General features: G+C 41.1%; 1 protein-coding gene and 1 pseudogene across 2 annotated transcripts in view; both read left to right on the top strand.

Moving 5' to 3' along the window:
- ERLIN1 (ER lipid raft associated 1) overlaps positions 1-10,726 on the top strand; it is a 35,692-nt gene extending 24,966 nt beyond the window's left edge. For both annotated transcript variants that reach the window (XM_004049940.4, XM_019035054.4), the window contains exons 10-12: positions 4,893-4,982; positions 5,863-5,942; positions 8,462-10,726. In XM_004049940.4, coding sequence (XP_004049988.1) covers positions 4,893-4,982; positions 5,863-5,942; positions 8,462-8,683 — 392 coding nt within the window. In that variant the 3' untranslated portion in view covers positions 8,684-10,726. The remainder of the gene's footprint in view (positions 1-4,892; positions 4,983-5,862; positions 5,943-8,461) is intronic.
- Positions 10,727-16,838: 6,112 nt separating this feature from the next.
- Positions 16,839-17,769, top strand: LOC101137043 (signal peptidase complex subunit 2-like; annotated as a pseudogene).
- The last annotated feature ends 2,467 nt before the right edge of the window (positions 17,770-20,236 follow it).

The raw sequence follows: 20,236 nt of genomic DNA, 5'->3' as shown, positions 1-20,236 counted from the left end.
TTCTTCCTGTCTTACTGCTTTAGGCTATGACTTCTAAGTACAGTGTAGAAAAGAAAGTGACAAGCATTCTTGTCCTTAACTTTAAATAGTCCCAGTGACATTTGCTGTACTTAACACTGGTTAATAAAGTTTCAATCTGTACTTTGCTTGCTGAGAGCTTTTATTTTGAATGGCTGTTAAAACTTTCAGAATTTTTTTGAGACAGGGTCTCGCTTTGCCACCCAGGCTGGAGTACAGTGGTGTAATCACAGTTCACTGCAGCCTCAGCCTCCTAGGCTTAAGTTATTTTCCCACCTCAGCCTCTCGAGGTTGAGACTACAAGTGCATGCCACCACACCCAGGTAATTTTTGTATTTTCTGTAGAGACAGGGTTTCACCATGTTGCCCAGGCTGGTCTTGAATTCCTGAGTTCAAGTGATCCACCTGCCTCAGTCTTCCAAAGTGCTAGGATTACAGGTGTGAGCCACAGTGCCCAGTCTGAAAATTTTTTCTACATATATTGAGATGTTTTTAAAGCTGTTAATATGGTAAATTATATTAACAGATTTATCTTTGTGTTCCTGGGACAAACAATCCACTTGGTCATTATATAGGTTATTATATACATTTTTATATAGTTTGCTGATAATTTCTTTAGAATTTTTAACCTTTATTTTCATAAATGAGATCAGCTTATAATTTTCTTATACTTTTAGTGTTAGGTTTTTTTGTATCATGGTTATACTATCCCCAAGATGAGTTGAAGAGCATGGCTTCCTTTTCTGTGTTCTATTGTATATCACATCATTATGTATCAGATCTGTATAATTTCATCTTTGTAGGTCTGGTGGAACTCGTAAAAGCCATCTTAGTCTTGTGAGGTTTCTGCTTTTTTTCATTTGCTTTTTGTGGTAACATTTAATCTATTGATTTAATTCCTGTATTGAGTATAGGTCTATTCAGATACATGTTTTCTTTTTAAGCCAGTTTTGGTAATTATATTTTCATAGAAAATTGTTCATTTCATCTGATATTTCAAATTTTGGGGCATAAATTTGTTTGTAGAATTCTCTCATGATTTTTAAAACCTCTACCAAATCTGTGTGCCCCTTTTCATTGCTAATACTGTTTTCTTGTGCCTTTTCTTTTGCTGTATCAATTTTTCCAGAGGTCCGTTTTATTTTATTTATCTTTTCAGAGAACTGGCTTTTGTTTTGGTTTTGTTGATTGTTACTTTGTTTAAATTATATTATTTACACTTTTAAAAAAATATTTCCTTCCATCTTTTTTTTTTTTTTTTAGTTCATTTGTTCTTTTTTAACTTCTTGAGTTGGATAGTTAAGTTTCAGTCTTTTCTAGTGGAAACATGGAAGATTATAAATTTTCTTCTAAGGATTGCTTTAGCTATGTTTCACAGGTTTTGAAATGTACTTTGTATATTGGTGTTCAGTTTTAATTCTTTTAAAAACTTTTTCCTTCTAATTTCTTCTTTGGCTCATGAATTATTAAAAGTATATGCTTCAATTTCTGGTTTAGTGGGTTTTGAGGGGCTACCTTTTTATTGTTGATTTCCAATGTTACTACATTGTAGTCAGAAAATAAGACCTGTTATATGGATTCTTAAATATTTATTGAAAATTGCTTTGTGGCCTACCTGTACACGGTCCTTTTTTGTAAAGTCTGTGTGCTTGAAAAGATTGAATCTGTGTTCTCTGGTTGTTGGATGCAGGTTTCTTTATATACTCATTTGGTCAACACATCTTCTGTATTCTTCTAATTTTTGCCTTCTTGACCTATCAATTACTGAGAAAGATGTGTTAAAATTGCCCACTATGACCATGGGTTTGTTGACTTGTAATTTTTTTCTTTATATATTTTGGGACTATATCATTAAGAACATTCAGGTTCAGGATTGTTATATCTCCCTGCAGAATTGCTTCTGTTTTGTAATAATCTTTATCCCTAGATATGTTTTTAACTTAAGAGCTATTTTGCCTGATAATATAGCTATACCAGATTTTTCTTGGTTAGTTATTTTCTTGGTGTACCTTTTCCCATTCTTTTACTTTCAACTTTTCTATGTCGTTATGTTTTAGGTGTGTCTCTTGTAAACAGCATATAGCTGGATTTTGTAATCTTATCCAATGTGAGAATCTGTCTTTTAACTGGTGAGTTTAGTCTTTTTATATTTATTGTGGTTACTGCTATATTTGGATGTGTTTGTATCATTTGATTATGTGCTATTTACCGTGCATTTTTCTCTGCTTCTTTTTCCCTTTTCTGATTGGTATTGAATTGATTGAATTTTCTTTTCTTCCTTTTACTTGATTGGAAGTTTTACATTCCATTGCTGGAATGTATAACTAGTTGTTAATCATTCTATCCTCTTCTTGAACAGTACCTTAGAATGCTTTAACTCTTATCACTGTCCTCCAGTCTTACATTTTATTATTGCATAGTATTTTAGTTTCATGTTGTCTTTATCCTCCCATCAATTATGATCATTATGATTAATCCTTACAGTAAAATTTATTTTGATTGACATGTGTTGAGTAATGTTTTTTCCTCTCCATTGTTTCTGGTGATTTTTTTTTTCTAGTAATTTTTTTTTCAGTGAAGACTAAGGAGTGAAAGTTATCTTCGGTCCTCCTTGGTCTGAAAATGCTTTTATTTTATCCTTGAATGGTAATTTAGCCTACAATTCTAAACCAAGCTAATTTTTCCTTATCAATATGGCAGTATTATTTCAATTTTGTTTGGCTGCTTGCACCTATTTACAAGTATGCTGTTAGTCCAGTTGTTCCTTTTGAGTAATCAGCCTTTCTTCTCTTTTTGCTTTTAACATGTTTCTGTCTGTATTTGGGTGTTCTTCAGTTTCGCTGTGATGTGGCTAGGTAGAGAAGAGGTTACTTCTTAACTGGGCTGGTTGGTAGAGTGTTTTAGTTCCCCTTTCATTAGAGTTGCAGCCCTCTAGAGGTCTCAGTTTTATGCAAGGGTCTTAGTCCTAATATCACAAGGCCTCATCTCCTGGTCTTGCATGGGTAATAACCCAGGTCCCACTCCCTTCTTGTCTAATAACCACCCCAGGGACACCACCATACAGGCTCTCGGCTCCCCCTTGGCTTAAGTTACTTGAGGATCTCTCATTCTTTCTTACAACTCAGCCATGCATTAAAAAACAAATTTGCTAAATTTCATCTAGCATTTTAAGAGGTTGTTAGCTAAAGGGTTTTCTCTCTGGCCTTTTGGCCTTTTGCACCATTTTTCTAGAAGTCTGGTCGTGCTTTTTATTGATTTATTCCCACATGACAGAGCTTTGTTGAATGAGATTACCACAACAGTCCCCCTATGTTGAGGCAACATCCTTTGGGTTCTAGCTGCAGGCTTCAGATCCCTCACCTTTTATTCATGTTTTATCTTGAGTTTCTGCTTACAGTTCAATTTCTAGCCCCATTGAACATAGTAGTTTAGTTTTTGGATGGTGTAATATAGACTGATTTTACATTGGTGGAGAAAGAGGGAATTATCTCCTGGAGTAGTTCGTAAAGCATACTGTTTTATGGAAAGAAAAAAATCACTTGGAAGTTTTCTTTCCATTATGTACTTTCTCTAGGGGTCAGAGATAAGATGTCTTAAAATACCCATCTTCTTTGACTGAAAAGGATAATTGAGAATGTTCTTTAAGAATAGCAGTGATTGAATGTAAAGTGTAATTCAAGTCTTTCTTCCTTGTCCTGGGTCATTTGGATAGGCCAGAGGTTTATTAAGGGTGTTGAGTTTCCTCTGCATGTACTTGTTTGCCACACCAACATGTTCACTCCCAATGCTTGTTTTCACCTTCTCAAATGAATCACCCTGCTTTCTGCTTTATTTCCCTACAGCAGTTGGAATACTCCTCTTCTGATACCATTTTCATCATGTCATTTCCCTAATGGTAACTTAACAGTAGATCCTGAGTATAGTAAAACTAAGCTCCTTAGCCTGTCACTAAAGACAGAGGTCTCCTAGCCCTCTTTCTCTTCTTATTTTTTGTTGTCTTCGCTTGTCGGCTGGTTCCATATCACCTCTCCATTGTGACTTGTTCATTTGTGCCTTCTTGTCTTTTTTTTGTTTTTGTTTTTGTTTTTGTTTTTGAGGCAGGGCCTCACTCTGTCACCCTGGCTGGAGTGCAGTGGCATGATCATGGCTCACTGTAGCCTTGACCTCCCAGGCTCAAGAGATCCTCTTGCCTCAGCCTCCTGTGTAGCTGGGGCTATAGGCACGCACCATCATGCTTGGCTAATTTTTTAAATTTTTTGTAGAGATGGAGGTCTCACTGTGTTGCTTAAGCTGGTCTTGAACTCTTGGGCTTAAGAGATCCTCCTGCCTCAGCCTCCCAAAGTGCTGGGGTTACAGGCGTGAATCACCATGACTGGCCCTTCTTGTCTTTCTCTGTGCTTCCTGGCATGTCTTCTTAGGTCATATCCATTATTTCCTTTAAGATTACTTCCAGAAGGTCTTCCTTGGTTTAACTTATGTCACTCATTCTTTCTTTCTCCTGCCACATTAATTGTCCTGTGTTGCCATGCATTTATGTTGCTCTGTTTTTGTTCTGTGGTACTTTCATAAATTATCTTTTTTTCCCATTAGCTTGTGGACCGTTGCTACAGAGTTGCATGAAGGACTGGCACTTTAACCTTTTTTTCCTCCTTCTTCCCACAAAACTAGCACTGTCAAAATAGAACAGTAAATTAGGAAATAAATTCCCTTTTTTCCTTTGAGTAGTTTACAGTCTGACTAGATAAAACTTAGTGAAACAATTAGCACATAAAACTTTCTGTAATTAAATGTTAGACTGTGTGCTGCTGGTTCGAAGTGCCTCAGGTACTGTAGAAATGGTTTTGAATGTGTCTTCTTATGTTGTATGATTATAGAAGCAGAGAAGATTGCACAAGTGGCAAAAATTCGGTTTCAGCAGAAAGTGATGGAAAAAGAAACTGAAAAACGCATTTCTGAAATCGAAGGTACATTGTGGGGAGAGGATGAAGCTCTGCCTGTCCCGAACTGCCTCCTCTCTGCTCCAGGGTTCAGACCTTTGATTGTGGTGGGTGAGAAGGCCATAGACAGAATAATCTGGTCTGGAGGAAGTAGCTGGCCTGATAGTCTAAATAAATTTTTTTAAATTGCTATCACATTTCCAGCTTTTGGGTTTGTTTGTGACTGTGGGTAGCTCAGCTTTCCTTTTCTTCCTTAAATTGGGGCTTATTAGCTACCGCTTTATTTTCAGGCAGACAAGGTATGAAAATTACCCATAATCAATAGTAAAGAATATGCAAGATAATAAACCCCATCACCACCAGTTTCTTTTCCACCTGTCCAAAAAAAAACAAAATTAATTGGGGGGAAAAACAGTTTTCATGGAGGGCCTCACACTACTTGATTTCACATAGTGAGATGTTGATGTTCTTAGCTCGGTCTTGAAGTCACTTGTTTATATATTGCTGCTTCCTGTCTGTCTCTGTTGACTGATTCTGGATCAAATTTGGGGGGGCTGGAGACAATGCAGTAAATAGAGCTTTTATGTCTGGACTTATTTTACTTGAAGCTTAGTACCTGGGTGGAATGTAAGGCTTTGGGTGATAGGAGGTGGGAGAGTGGGTGGAGGAAAGAAGGAACAACTTAGAGTAGAAAACAAGTAGGCTCAGATGAGCTGAGAGTTATTTGACAGTGAAAAGAGTATTCCTCGTAGAGAGGTTGCTGTTTGGGGACTGGGACTTGAAAACTGCTAATAGGTTTTTAAAACTTTCAATGTGAAATAAGCAGTCACAATATTAAGCAGTGGGGAAAGGGACTCTTAACTAGCTGAGGGAATGGATTGACACCTTTCCTTTGTTTATTTGCTAGATGCTGCATTCCTGGCCCGAGAGAAAGCGAAAGCAGATGCTGAATATTATGCTGCACACAAATATGCCACCTCAAACAAGGTGACTGGCTCCCCGGCCACTTTCCTAATGATGCATTTCGGGGTTTTGCTTTCTCTTTTCAGGAGCTCTGATATGATAGAAGTGATTTTATCCATTGTCAAGAAAGTGTAGTGACCAAGACATCCTCCAGAATTAGTCAGTTAGCAAGAAATATTTCACATTGATTGGGTAGGGACACAGGCCAAATGCCGTAATTCCATTCATTTGTACTGCTATATAAGGCTGAATAATTAATTAAGTTGAAGGTCTTCTGAAATAAGAGTGACAGAAGAGTAAAGTCTATTTAGAATTGCTTTCCAAATAAGGTAGTTTTTTTGGTAGATACTTAGCTTGATTAGAGCAGTATTTCTCATCAAAGGCATTCCTGGCATTTGGGGTTGAGATACTTTTTCATTGTTCAAGACCATCTCATGCATTGTAGGATATTTTGTATCCCTGGCCCTTGTCTACTGAATGTCAGTAGTGGTCACCAGTTGTTTTAACTGCCGCACACACATGCATGTATTTCCATATGCCCCTTGTTGAGTACTCCTTGTTTATTGGATTTAAAAAACTATTCCAGTCATGAGGAATTTCATGTGGGATAACTTGAGAAGGCAGGTTGGGTGATATATAGGTGATAATTTGGTGTAAGGACTGGATTAAGCTGGCTAGAGGGTACAGGGCTAGTGAGCAGGGGCTATTTAAGAGGCAGCTAGAACTCCGATAGTATTCTGAGAAGGGAAGGGTATGTCCAAGATTTATAAGGTTATTGTGGAGCAGATTGGAACAGATAAAGGGTTGAGAAAGAGATTACTAAAGTTGGATGATGCAGTTTGAAGGATTAGAGTCAAGTTTTAAGATATAGACAGGGCTTTTAATTTAGAAAGGAACAACATAATCCGTATTTAGAAGAAATGATAAGATGATAGAATGAGAGTTGTCAGTACTTTGAAAACCAATATAAATTTTAAAATGAACATAACATTGAAAGACACAGTTCTATAGACACAGAATGGAATTTGGCCAAGAGAAAGGCATGACAGGAAACTCCAGTTGAGGAAACTAGGAGTCCAAATCTAATGGGAGAAGCTCGTCAGGCACAAGTTTCAAGACCTTGCCATCGAGGTCTACCTTATTCAGAAAGGGGCAGTAGTTTTATGCCATTTTGAAAAATGTGACTCAGATACTAACCTATATTAAATTTTAGGCTTGAGGAAGAAATGTGGTTGTGCACTATGACCAGATTTGATTGGAGTGTTTCGACAGAGGATATGAATCACCTGGAGAAGATAGAGATCCAAAGAGTGAAAGATGTCTAAGTGTAGAAAATAAATGCTGTAGGACTGTGAAGGACAAGATGGACTTTTGCCTGGGGGACAGGCCAGGACTCAAGATAAGGAGAGGATCACAGAGCAGGGTCTGAGGGGCTTTGAAAGGCATATGTTACAGGGAACAGTGGAAATGGGTTTTAATCAAATCCAGATAGATTCTGGTTAGATACATCTTGGCATCCTGATTTAGACAAAACAAAACAGTGTGACAGAGGGAGATCTGGTGGTCGACGAGTTTTAATCAAACCCAGATAGGTTCTGGCTAGATACATCTTGGCATCCTGATTTAAACAAAACAAAACACTGTCACATAGATCTGGTGGTCGACAAACCTCTGTCTGTCACAAGCAGCTTAAACATCCAGCTTCTGGGGAAAGGCAGAAGGCCAGATCAGGTGACATCTTGAGATTTTATTCTAGTTCTAGAATTTGTTCAAGAAAAGCAGAATCACAGCTAATGATAAGATAATGAGCACCAGCCCTTCCTTTGAAGTTCTGCTCTCATCCATTGACCTGTGTATCTCTCTCAAGAGAATCAACAGAGAACCAGGCATGATGGCTCATTCCTGTAGCCTCCCTGGAGGCTAAGATGAGAGTATCTCTTGAGCCCAGAAGTTTGAGGCTGCAGCAGCGAGCTATAATTGAACCACTGCATTCCAGCCTGGGCAACAGAGTGAGATCTCATCTCCAAAAAAAAAAAAAAAGGCTGGGTGCAGTGGCTTACATCTTTGATTCCGACACTTTGGGAGGCCAAGGTAGGAGGATTGCTTGAGGCCAGGAGTTTGAGACCAGCCTGGCAACATAGACCCCATCTCTACAAAAATAAAAATAATTTTTTTAGAAAAGAGAATCAACAGAAACTCCAGACCAATTCCAGGTTGAATTCAACTAGATAAAATGAAAGTCACTATAGAAATATTAGTTATTATCATTAGTTATCACAAATTGTTTTCCAACTCCCCCATCCTTTTATTAAAAAGTGAACAGCTTCTCTTGCATTAAGTCAGGAGCTTAATGAAGGAATTTTAAGTCAGGAACGCAGCTGTTAATGTGATAGCCACTCTCCAAAGTGAGAGAGGGTCATTGGCAGTTATTCAGACTTGACTCATGATACTCAGGAGAGCAATAGGTGAAATGTATATAGGGAGAGAGAAGACTGTTGCACCAGAGTATTCTGATGCCTTTCCTCTTGTTTGCTCCCACACAGCACAAGTTGACCCCGGAATATCTGGAGCTCAAAAAGTACCAGGCCATTGCTTCTAACAGTAAGATCTATTTTGGCAGCAACATCCCTAACATGTTCGTGGACTCCTCATGTGCTTTGAAATATTCAGATATTAGGACTGGAAGAGAAGGCTCACTCCCCTCTAAGGAGGCTCTTGAACCATCTGGAGAGAACGTCATCCAAAACAAAGAGAGCACAGGTTGATGCAAGAGGTGGAAATGTTCTCCATATCAAGATGTGGCCCAAGGGGTTAAGTGGGAACAATCGTTATACGGACTCTTCAGATTTACAGAGAACTTACACTTCATCTGTTCCACCTCTCCTGCGATAGTCCTGGGTGCTCCACTGATTGGAGGATAGAGCCAGCTGTCTGACACACAAATGGTCTTTTCAGCCACAGTCTTATCAAGTATCCTATATGTGTTCCTTTCTAAACTGCTACTCATGAATGAGGAAAGTCTGATGCTAAGATACTGCCTGCACTGGAATGTTAAACACTAAATATATAACAAGCTGTGTTTTCCTAAGCTGAGATCTGTTGAATAATGTTTACATTGGTCCCCCGGGGAAATGTATGCTCAGCCACCATTCAAGAGATGACTGAGAAGGAGATGGTAAGTTCAAGAAGACTGATTGCACCTGGGACCCAGGCCCAGGCCCTTTCTTTGGGATCCAGTCCCAGCCTTCATCCATGTGATTAAGATCCAGGCCGCTGAAGTTCCCCAGGAAATGGTCTTCCACTTGAGCAACCTTTTACTTGATACGATTTGCACCTTTCTGTTTTCCTGCAGTCAGGGTGGTGGCCTGCGGGGACCTGAGCTTTGCTACCCAACCAGATTCCTCATAGAGATTCCTAATCACTAGTTTCTTGTATTCATAAACTCAGAGATACAGAGGGCTTGGTTTGAAGTTTGGGGTGAGATGAAACCTTTGCTCTGAGCCAAAGCTCTGGGGCCCTGCATTCCCTCCATTGGGTTGATGACTGTCAGCATTACTGCCGCAGGCCATGCTTGACTAAGGTGCCTGGTTTTAGCCACAGCCACCTCCTTGTATGTTACCTTTCAGCTCTGGCCAAGAGTGGGACAGGGCTTTAACCACAAATAGGAGCAGCATGCAATTCCTAGTGACTTGCTGCACAGTATTGTATCATAATTACAGGAAGTTTTTATTTTTAAAACTGGATCTGGGGTATATTCATTTGCCCCATCACCTCTGTCTAAAGGCCCAAGTCCTAGGGCTGACATGGTCACAAGCACACTGATGCTCCTTAAGATTGTTTATCTGGAGCCCACATAGTGTGGAACAGAAAGTCACCTAGAAAGCATCCTTGGTCATCATTGTCTCCTTCCCACCTGGCCCAGAGATGCTTAAATCCAAGTTGTTTCTCCATCTCTCACCTCCCCCAGGAGATCAGGATTCCACTGACGTCCTGGGCAGCCAGTGAATTTAATTTTCCATGAGAAACAACAGAGTTAACCTGTGGCATTAGGAGACCTACTTCATGTGGACCCTTTTTTTCCTTCAGTTTAACTTTTCTGGAGCAGTGTGCTGCGTAGTTCGGCCTGAGTTTGTGCAGCTTGTTAAGACAACTCTTGTGTACACTATGTTGAAGCTCAACAAAAAAGTCATGGGACCACTTCTGGAAGTCTTTCAGCTGTCAGGCCTGTCAGTCTCATGACAGTTTGTTGGTTGTGCCAAACACTTTATTTGGGAAAGGAAAGCCCAGATTTGAATGGGTCTTTCCCCTGGGCCTTATCCTATAGAGGCATTTGTAATATGGAGAAAATAATTTTTCATTTTTGCTCATTTAATTCTATAAATTCTCTTTATAAATGAATTTTGTGTTCTTTAGTTCTCCTTAAAAGAACTTTTGAATTATAAAAATAAAATCTTTACCTGTCGAATTGTTGCTGCAGATGATTGTTGTGGAAAATCTGGATCATTGACCTCTGTGCTTTCATTCCTAGAGATGTTTTATAGTTACATGAGCAAAAGCTGTTGCCCCAAAGTGATGGCGCTGGAGGCGGGGCTGAGGAACAGGGAAATGCCACTGTGAAGTCTTAAAGCACTTCTGCTTAAACTCCACGTGTGAGGAGTGTGCCTCCCTGTGCCCTCTCAGCTCTGAGGCTGGCCGTCTTTCGGGGTGTTCCTTTTGGCAAATACACACTGTAATCTTGAGTCTAAATTTATATGTTGAAATGCTACCTTTTTTAAAATAAGAAACTAAATAAAATTATTTTACTATCAGTGATTTGTGTTTTTTTTCCCACGTCTTCATTTTTCTGTCATCTCAACATGCTCCTAAGGCTGTCTTGCACATTTCAACTAGGGAGCCAGTTTATTTGCGGGTTTAACTTAACTGTGGAGGCTTTTGTTATACTCTTGCCAGAATACTGCCTACCTGGTATAAGAATGTTTAAAACAAGGTGTCCACTCTTTGCTGACTCCTGGAATTTAACAAGGGGTGTTCTTCTAATCCTTTGTGGGACAGAGCCTGTGGCAGAGGGGCAAGGAGGGAGGATGGAGCATCAGGCCACTGGGATCCATCCCTGAGAGCAAAAGTACTTCTGCACTGAGGAAGGGAGGAGACAGACCAAGCCAGAGAAGGACAATTTGTGTAAATTATAACTGGTAATGTAATGGCACAATATAACCAACTTGACTATTAAGATGTTAGCGGCCCAAGAGCCAGAGTTGGACCTGCTCTTCCCAAACGTTCCGTATTTCCTCCTGGGATCAATTTCCTGGTGATCTTGGGCCAGCAGGGAGTGGTAATGGGAGTTGTGGGGAAAGCAGCTCTTTCCTCCTGTTCTTATGGGATCAACCCCATAGTATCCTAGGTCAGTTGCTGTGGACCTGAGAATAATTTGAACTGACCATCCTATAGGCTATTGGTAGGTATTAAAATGAAGTGATTTCTGCCTCTTCTGTGGCAAAAGAATTTGTGAATTAGAAGCCGTGGCTTCTAATCGCTTTAGGATTAAGTCTCAAATGTGTACACACGAAGTTCGTGATCTGGCCCCTGCTGTCCTCTCCAGCCACCCTTCTCTAAGGTCCCTGAATGCACCTTCTGTCTGTCCCTTCTCATACGTTGTTCCATCTGCCTGGTTCACTTTCCTTCCCTCGTAGTGTTGACTTTCCTCAGCCAACTCCTGAGTCTTCATCACTTCTTCAGATGTAAAAGCTTCAGTTCACTTTGAACTGCTTGGCCTGGGTTAGCATCCTGTATTTCCCCCCCGTCACATGTCATGCACACTTCATGTCTCATTATGTGCTCAATGTCTGTTTTCACAAATGCTAATCTCTCTGAGGGCGGGGGCTGTGGCTGTGCTGTTCCCTGGGGATTGTTTCTGTCGCTAATGCCTAAGATGGCATCTGGCCCATATGAGATGGCTTTGTTGCATGAAAGAACAAAAAGTTGAATATGACATGCAGGTAAATCAGGCAAGTGAGTCATGGAAAAAACTTAGAAGTGAGCCTACAGTGTCCATTGTCAGGACTTTATGTGTAACCATGGGAAGTTACCTAACATCTCTGAACCTGATTACTCATCCTTGCAGGGTGACTCTTCAGTGGATTCAGGAGGATATGTTGTTGCATCTAGTGTAGAGATTTGCACGTGGTAATTGCTGGGATGCATTAGTTCATCTTGTCTACAGGAGTCAATTGTCTACAGGAGTCAATATATGTGTCTGTCTCTGAGTAGCTATAAGTTCCCATAGTGGAGAGAGTGAGCACAGTGCCTGCTACCTGCAGTTGCATAATAGAACACGTAGATTAATGTCTTCGCCAGCTATGAGCTAAGCTAGCTGGATGTTAAACCCCAACCACAGCCCTCCAGGAGCATCCCAACAAGCTGGGCCAGCTTCTCATCTTTCTCCTGGTCTCTGCCCTGGTATAAGCACTTAAAATGAATTTACTGGGCCAGGTGCAGTGGTTCATGCCTGTAATCCCAGCACTTTGGGAGGCTGAGGCGGTCAGATCATGAGGTCAGGAGCTCAAGACCAGCCTGATCAACATGGTGAAACCTCATCTCTACTAAAAATAAAATAATTAGCTGGGTGTGGTGGCACGTGCCTATAATCCCAGCTACTCAGGAGGCTGAGGCAGGAGAATCACTTGAACCTGGGAGGTGGAGGTTGTAGTGAGCCGAGATCGAGCCACTGCACTCCAGGCTGGGCGACAGAGCAAGACTCTGTCTCAAAAAAAACAAAACAAAACAAAAAACAAAAAAAAATTTACTGTTAATTCATTGCTCACTCCTAGTGTCTATTTTGACATAGACCGTAATGCAGAATGACGTTTTACTTGTTTCCCTTACCATATTTCTTCTGAATTAGTACCTGTCTTTCCAATTTTTCTTATTTCTTTCAATCAATTTTTCTACTTTTTTTTTTTTTTTTAATTTTAAAAAATGTCTTCTTCCGGTGGGGCTCGGTGGCTCACACCTGTAATCCCAGCATTTTGGAAGGCTAAGGCGGGCAGATCAACTGAGGTCAGGAGTTTGAGACCAGCCTGGCTAACATGGTGAAACCCTGTTTCTACTAAAAATACACACAAAAAATAGTCTCCTTTCTTTCTTCCTATAAATATTTATTGAGTATCTACTGTAGGCTAGTTGCTGAGGCAACAAAAAGCCGTATAGCCTTGTGTGTGTGTGTAGGATGGGGCAATACAGCAAGTAAGTAGGCAAGTGTGATAGTGTGGTAAGTAAGCAGGGTGTTCACTGGGTGCTGTGGGGCACCAGTAAAGATCAGCCCAGCCTTTTGGTTTCTAGGAAGCAATGTCTGATCTGAGCCAAATTTTTAAGGATGGACAGGAGGCAGACAGCCAGCTGAAGAGAGCAGTGGTGATGGTGGAGTGTGTTCCAGGCAGTGGGAGAAGCACTTGCTATTGCATTTCAAAATGCAGTGCCAGGAGGCATGAGAGGCTGTCCACTGCAAACCTTATGAGGCTCTACTATTACTTCATTTCATAGCTGAGATCTAGAGAGATTACATTACTCAAGATCCCATGAATATGAGTGGCAAAGTAAGGATTTGAACCTGTCATATTCCAGATCCAAGTTTACCACAGCCCTTTATATTTGCCTTTGAAGCCATTAGGTTTAGGGTGATGGAAGCTCTAAATTGAGGGGAGATTTTAGAGGATGTTTATAGAGATTTGTAAGCCCTGCAATCGAGGTCAGGAAAAAGGATAATGAGATGGTTCATGTGTGAAGTGGTGACGTATGGGTGACTTCTCTGCCCTCTGCAGGACTTGGCAGAGGTGCTGTTAGTAAGCTGAGCGGTATGACAGCTGATTCCAGAAAGATCAGCCCTTTGGAGCCTGGGGGAGCAGCTCCCCTTATTTGGGTTACAAAGCAAGTGGAGGCGAACAGTGCAGGGCTGATGGCACAACACCCAGATCCTGTTTGCAGATGTGAATCACTCATTCTCCCAGTTGCTGGGAGTGTTCATGGTGACAGCTTTTAGCAGAGTCGCTCTGCAGAAATTTTCCTCGGCTAAAGACCCCTGCCCCGGGCCAAGATCACATCCCCTTCCTGGGGACAGCACATTCCATAAGTGGTTGATGCAGGGGTAGAAAGGCAATTTGTTCAAAACAAAATTGCATTGGTTTTCTCCATATGCAAGTCTGTCAGGGTGTGCATCTTAATAGGCACAATAACTGTAACTGGATTTCAGACACATAAGGCAGGTTCTGACAAACTGGGTGTGTCTGATGCCTCTGGCGCCCTATCACAATTCCACTCCACCCCACCTCTAATTCCAGCTGTGGCCATGGTAGACAGTTCCATGAGGCATCAATTCACTTTCCTCTGACTGCATCTCACCTCACACATGAGCTGCACTTACTGCTTTTCACCCTAGGGATCCTCCAACGCTATGGAGGCTGCAGTCAGTCCAAACATATGCTCAACTCGAGCACAAGAATTAATAGCCTCTGGGACAACCCCCAACTGGTAGGAGACAGGACCACAAATGGTTAGAGAGGAGGTGACCCAAAAAAACCTTTTCAATGGAGACAGCAACCCTCCTGACACAAGAGAAACTGTGAAAATCACATTAAATACAATTCGACAGATGTTTGTTGAGTACCTGATATGTGCCAGGAAACCTAAAATGTATAAAGTAATGGGCCAGTAATGAACAACAGTGAGTAAGACAGACATAGTCTCTGCTCTCTTAGAATCAACAGTCTTGGGCTGGGCGTGGTGGCTCACGCCTGTAATCCCAGCACTTTCGGAGGCAGAGGCAGGCGGATCACAAGGTCAGGAGTTCGAGAGCAGCCTGGCCAATATGGTGAAACCCCATCACTACTAAAAATACAAAAATTAGCCGGGTGTGGCGGCATGTGCCTGTAGTCCCAGCTACTTGGCAGGCTGAGGCAGGAGAATCACTTGAAGCCAGGAGGCAGAGGTTGCAGTGAGCTGAGATCACGCCACTGCACTCCAGCCTGGGGGACAGAGTGAGACTCCATCTCAAAAAAAAAGAACAGTCTGGTGGGAAAGTAGACCATAACCAAAGCACTTGAGAGACTTATCAAAGTGGGAGGAATGCAGTGCTAGGAGGGTCTAAAAAAAGAGGGAGAAGATAAAGAATGAAAAAGAGCATCAGCCAGTTAAAGATCGGGGAATAACAACTCAATAAAAAGACAAGCCAATTTTAAAATGGGCAAAGGATCTCAACAGACATTTCTTCAGACAAGGTATACAAATGGCCAATAAAAACATGAAAAAGGGCCGGGCGTGGTGGCTCAAGCCTGTAATCCCAGCACTTTGGGAGGCCGAGGCTGGCGGATCACGAGGTCAGGAGATCGAGACCATCCTGGCTAACACGGTGAAAGCCCGTCTCTACTAAAAATACAAAAAGTTAGCCGGGCGTGGTGGCGGGCACCTGTAGTCCCAGCTACTTGGGAGGCTGAGGCAGGAGAATGGCGTGAACCCGGGAGGCGGAGCTTGCAGTGAGCCGAGATCGCGCCACTGCACTCCAGCCTGGGAGACAGAGCAACACTCCATCTCAAAAAAAAAAAAAAAAGAAAGAAAAAAGAAAAAAAAAACATGAAAAAGATGGTCGACATCTTTAGTCATTAGAGGAATGCAACAAGATAGCCACTTCACACCCACTAGGATGGCTATAATAAGAAAGGCAGTAACTAGTGTGGGCAAGGAAGTGAAGCAATTGGAATCTGCATAATTTGCTGGTAGGAATGTAAAATGAGGGCACTGCCTTAGAAAACATTTTACAGTTTCTCAAAATGTTAAACAGAGTTAACATACGATCCAGTAATCTCACTTCTGGGTATCTACCCAAAAGAATGGGAACATGTCCACACGAAGACTTGCACTCTATAGCAGCATTATGCATAGTAGCCAGAAGGTGGACACAACCCCAGAGTGTCCATCACCTGATGAATGGATAAATCAAATGTGGTCTATCCATGCAATGGAATATTCTATAAAAAAGGAATGAAGTACTGATGCATGCTACAACACGAATAAGCCTTGAAAACATTAGGCTAAGAGGAAGAAGCCAGGTTCTAGTTATATTAAATGTTCATCATAGACACATCCCTATGGACGAAAAGACTGGTGGTTGCCTGAGGCTGGGAGGAGAGGGAACTGAGTAGCTGCTAATGGGCACGGCGTTTCTTCTTGGGGTAATGAAGAGATTTTAAAATTTGATTTTGGTAGTAGTTGCATAATTCTGTATATACTAAAAACTATTGAGGCTGGGCACAGTGGCTCACGCCTGTTATCCCAGCACTTTGGGAGGCTGAGGTGGGCAGATCATTTGAGGTCAGGAGTTTGAGACTAGCCCAGCCAACATGGTGAAATCCTGTCTCTACTAAAAATACAAAAAAAAGTAGCTGGGCATGGTGGCGTCCGCCTGTAATCCCAGCTACTGGGGGAGGCTGAGGCAGGAGAATCACTTGAACCCAGGAGACGGAGGTTGCAGTGAGCCAAGATCGTGCCACTGCACTCCAGCCTGGGTGAGAGAGCAAGACTCCATCTCAAAAAATAAAAATTTAAAAAATAAAAAATAAAAACTACTGAACTGTATACTTTAAATTATAAATTATATGGCATATGAATTATATCTCAAGCTGTTATTTTTTTAAAGGATTGAGTAATAGTGTGAAGACCTCAGTTCAAGAACCTTCCAGAAATGGTAAAAAAATAATATAGGCGCAACATTATTAGTGAGAATGCGAGCGCCAAAACAGGAGGCTGAAGAGGTGGGTGTGAGAAGAGGGGAAGGGCAGGGTAGAGCCTGGTGGGCCTTCTAAGTTTTTACCCATTGGTGGCTTTTCCCAAAGTTTGGAAACAAACCTTTCAAAGAAAGCTTTTTGCGACAAGATGGCGGCAGCTGCCCAGGGCAGGAGAAGTGGTGGTGGCGGAGGCAGTAGTGGGGCCAGCGGTGGTTTCAGCTGCGCGACAGGCAGTAGCCTCAGCGGCTTGTTGGCTAAGTGGAAGACGGATGAGAAGCATGGAAAAACTGACAAGTGGGATGGATCCGCTATGAAAAACTCTGGATGATTCTGCCAGAAAGGTACTTCTGGAAAAATACCCGTAGGGGGAGAATTTTGGTCTCATTGACATTTGCCTCACTATCTGATTGCACTCCTGTTTCCTTACCATAGTAGCTTTGATTTGGGATTCTGTGCACCCCTTTGCCGAGTCCAAGCCCGTTTTGGCCATGTGCATCCTATCCTATTTTGTGATGATGGGGATTCTGACCATTTATTTATTTTTTTATGTTTTGAGTCAGAGTCTCGCTGTACCACCCAGGCTGGAGTACAGTGCCACAATCTTGGCTCACTGCAACCTGTGTCTCCTGGGTTCAAGTGATTCTTGTGCCTCAGTCTCCTGAGTAGCTGGGATTATAGGCACATGTCACCAAGCCTGGCTGATTTTTGTGTTTTTAGTAGAGACGGGGTTTTGCCATGTTGGCCAGGCTGGTCTCGAACTCCTGGCCTCAAGTGATCTGCCCGCCTTGGCCTCCCAAAGTGCTGGGATTACAGGCGTGAGCCAGGCACCCAGTCATGACCATTTATATAGCTCACATAAGAAGAGCGTCTTTCTTGTGGCCCACAGGAAGGATCCTGCAGGAGTGGATCCTGATATTTGGCAGCTGGCCTTCATCAATGGGAGAAGAAGGCAGCTGCGGGAAGCCGAGTTCACCAAGTTCATTGCTAAGTTTTTTGACCACGATGGGACACTGGTCAGGGATGCATAAGAGCCTAAAATATCCAGGCTCCATTACAGTCTCACCACAGAAAGAAAATAAAATAGCCAGTTCTCACAGCAGCCCTCTTTCTGCTGGATCATGCTGAAAATATAGAAAATTTTAAATGCGTAAAGTAAGAAATGTTTAAAATGTCCCTGTTTTGTCCTGAAATTTTATTCTGGATAAATAGGATCTTCTAGCAAGATATGAGAAGGTGTAGCCCTGATGTCTGGCTGTAACCTCCTTGGTCTGCTGATTACATTGTTTTGATTTGCTTTTCTGGAAAAGCACTTTTGCTAAAAGTGGTACAGATTTTTTCCTTTGAACCTAGCAGTACTTTATATAGTATAGCTTTGTGCCACGCAGTGCTGGAAGACTCAATTTAAAAATATTATTAGGCCAGGCGTGGTGGCTCATGCCTGTAATCCCAGCACTTTGGGAGGCCGAGGTGGGCAGATCATGAGGTCAGGAGTTCGAGACCAGCCTGGCCAACATGGTGAAACCCTGTCTCTACTAAAAATACAAAAATCAGCCGGGTGTGGTGGCAGGTGCCTGTAATCCAAGCTACTTGGGAGGCTGAGGCAGGAGAATTGCTTGAACCTGGTAGGCAGAGGTTTCACAGCCGAGATCACACCACTGCACTCCAGCCTGGATGACAGAGCGAGACTCCATCTCAAAAAAAAAAAAAAAAAAAAAATATATATATATATATATATGTATATATATATATGTATATGTGTGTGTGTGCGTATGTGTGTGTGTATATATGTGTGTGTGTGTATATATATACACACATATATATAATTAACCTGTTGCTGACTCTTTTTAATTCCTATTTCAACATGTGTTTCCCTGAAGAATTCAGGATACAACTTCTTGTGTATGACAGGTTTCCTTCACACATTGTTTTTGTGAGTGTGTACATAGCTGATGGGGAGAATTTTAAAAATACATCACTTTAGAAAATTGGTTTAAAACAGACCTTCTGTCTGTTACATTTTGTGCTCTTAATCAATTGAAGAAGCCAATGGCATTTTTAGTTTTATATTGTGTTTTCCACTAGTATATCCCTGTTGATTCATTGCTACTTTTTATTAACTGACATTTTCTAAAATGTTTTTCAATAAAAGGAAAGAAGATGTGGGGAAAAAAAAAAAACCTTTCAAGAGTTTTAAGCAGAAGACGGACATGATTCTGTCATTGTCAAAGTACCCTTTACCCAACATGTTTACCAGTTCCCTCTATTTATTCACCTGCTTTCCACATCCAAATCAACATTAAAGTTCTAACTTTTCACAGTATTTCAAAGTCAATAATTTACTTCCCTGAAATGTCTGCAAGTGTATACTCACAGAAACAGCAAAAACACCAGTGGATGCTGGTTTCACAGACGGTACCAAAAGGAAGACAAATATATGTGAGGTCCCCCAGCTGATTCTCTCTACTTTGGTTTTTCTCCATGCACAAGCCCATCCTCAGCCCTGGCCCCATCCTCATGGGCCCTAAAGCCCTTTACATAAAAATCCTCCTGGTCCTTGTGCTAGTGGATATGTGAATGCAGGCTAATCAGCAAGTTTGCTTAATGGAAGTAAATAGTCTGCTGTGGGAAATACAGAGGGATGGCTCTGAAATAAGAAAAATATCAGAGTTGAAACCATTTAAGAATTTTAGTGCTGCAGAGATTTTCCATGTTTGCTACAATAAGTAGTAGGAAAACCATAGTGGATTTTTTTTTTAGATTTTTTAAAAGATGTATTACAGTAACAATTTAATTCCCTATAAAATAAGGTATAGACCATGAGACATTAATAGGAAGATTTATCTCAAAGAATAAATCTCAGGATCTTGGAGAATTTGCTATTATTAAAAATCAAATAATAAATCAATAACAGCATTATTTTAAATGCAAATAAAAATGAGATAACATTTTTCAACTACCAAGTTAGTAGATGTTTTCTTTGTCTTTATTGTGGCAAAATGTAAACAACAAAAAATTTACCATTTCAACCATGTTTAAATTGTACAAGTAGTGGCAATAAATACCATCACTTTTATCAATTTTCAGAATTTTTTCAACATCCCAAACAGAAACTCTTGCAACTATTAAACAATAGCTCCCTGCCTTCCTCCTCCTCCCAGCCCCTAGTAACCTACCTCTATTCTACTTTCTGTCTCTGCGAATTTGCCTATTGAAGATACATCATATAAGCAGAATCGTACAATATTTGTCCTTTTTTGTCTGGTGTATTTCACTTAGAATAGTGTTTTCAAGGTTCATCCGTGGATAGCATGTATTAGAATATCATCCCTCCTTAAGGGTGAATAATATTCCATTGTACATATAACTACATTTTATTTATCCATTCATCTGTGGATGGACACGTGGACTTTTTTTTGAATACCTCAATTCACTGTCAAGAACACCGTAGACTTCTAACTGATGAGAGAAATGAGAAAAATGATGTTTGAGGAGGATGACTTTGACAGCTGTGTTTTTCCAAATCAGATCTCAGAATATATGACCTGT

This window comes from Gorilla gorilla, chromosome 8 (assembly GCF_029281585.2).
Source record: "Gorilla gorilla gorilla isolate KB3781 chromosome 8, NHGRI_mGorGor1-v2.1_pri, whole genome shotgun sequence".
NCBI lineage: Eukaryota > Metazoa > Chordata > Mammalia > Primates > Hominidae > Gorilla > Gorilla gorilla.
The sequence above is the reverse complement of the archived record's forward strand: the minus strand, read 5'-3'. Positions and strand labels throughout refer to the sequence as shown.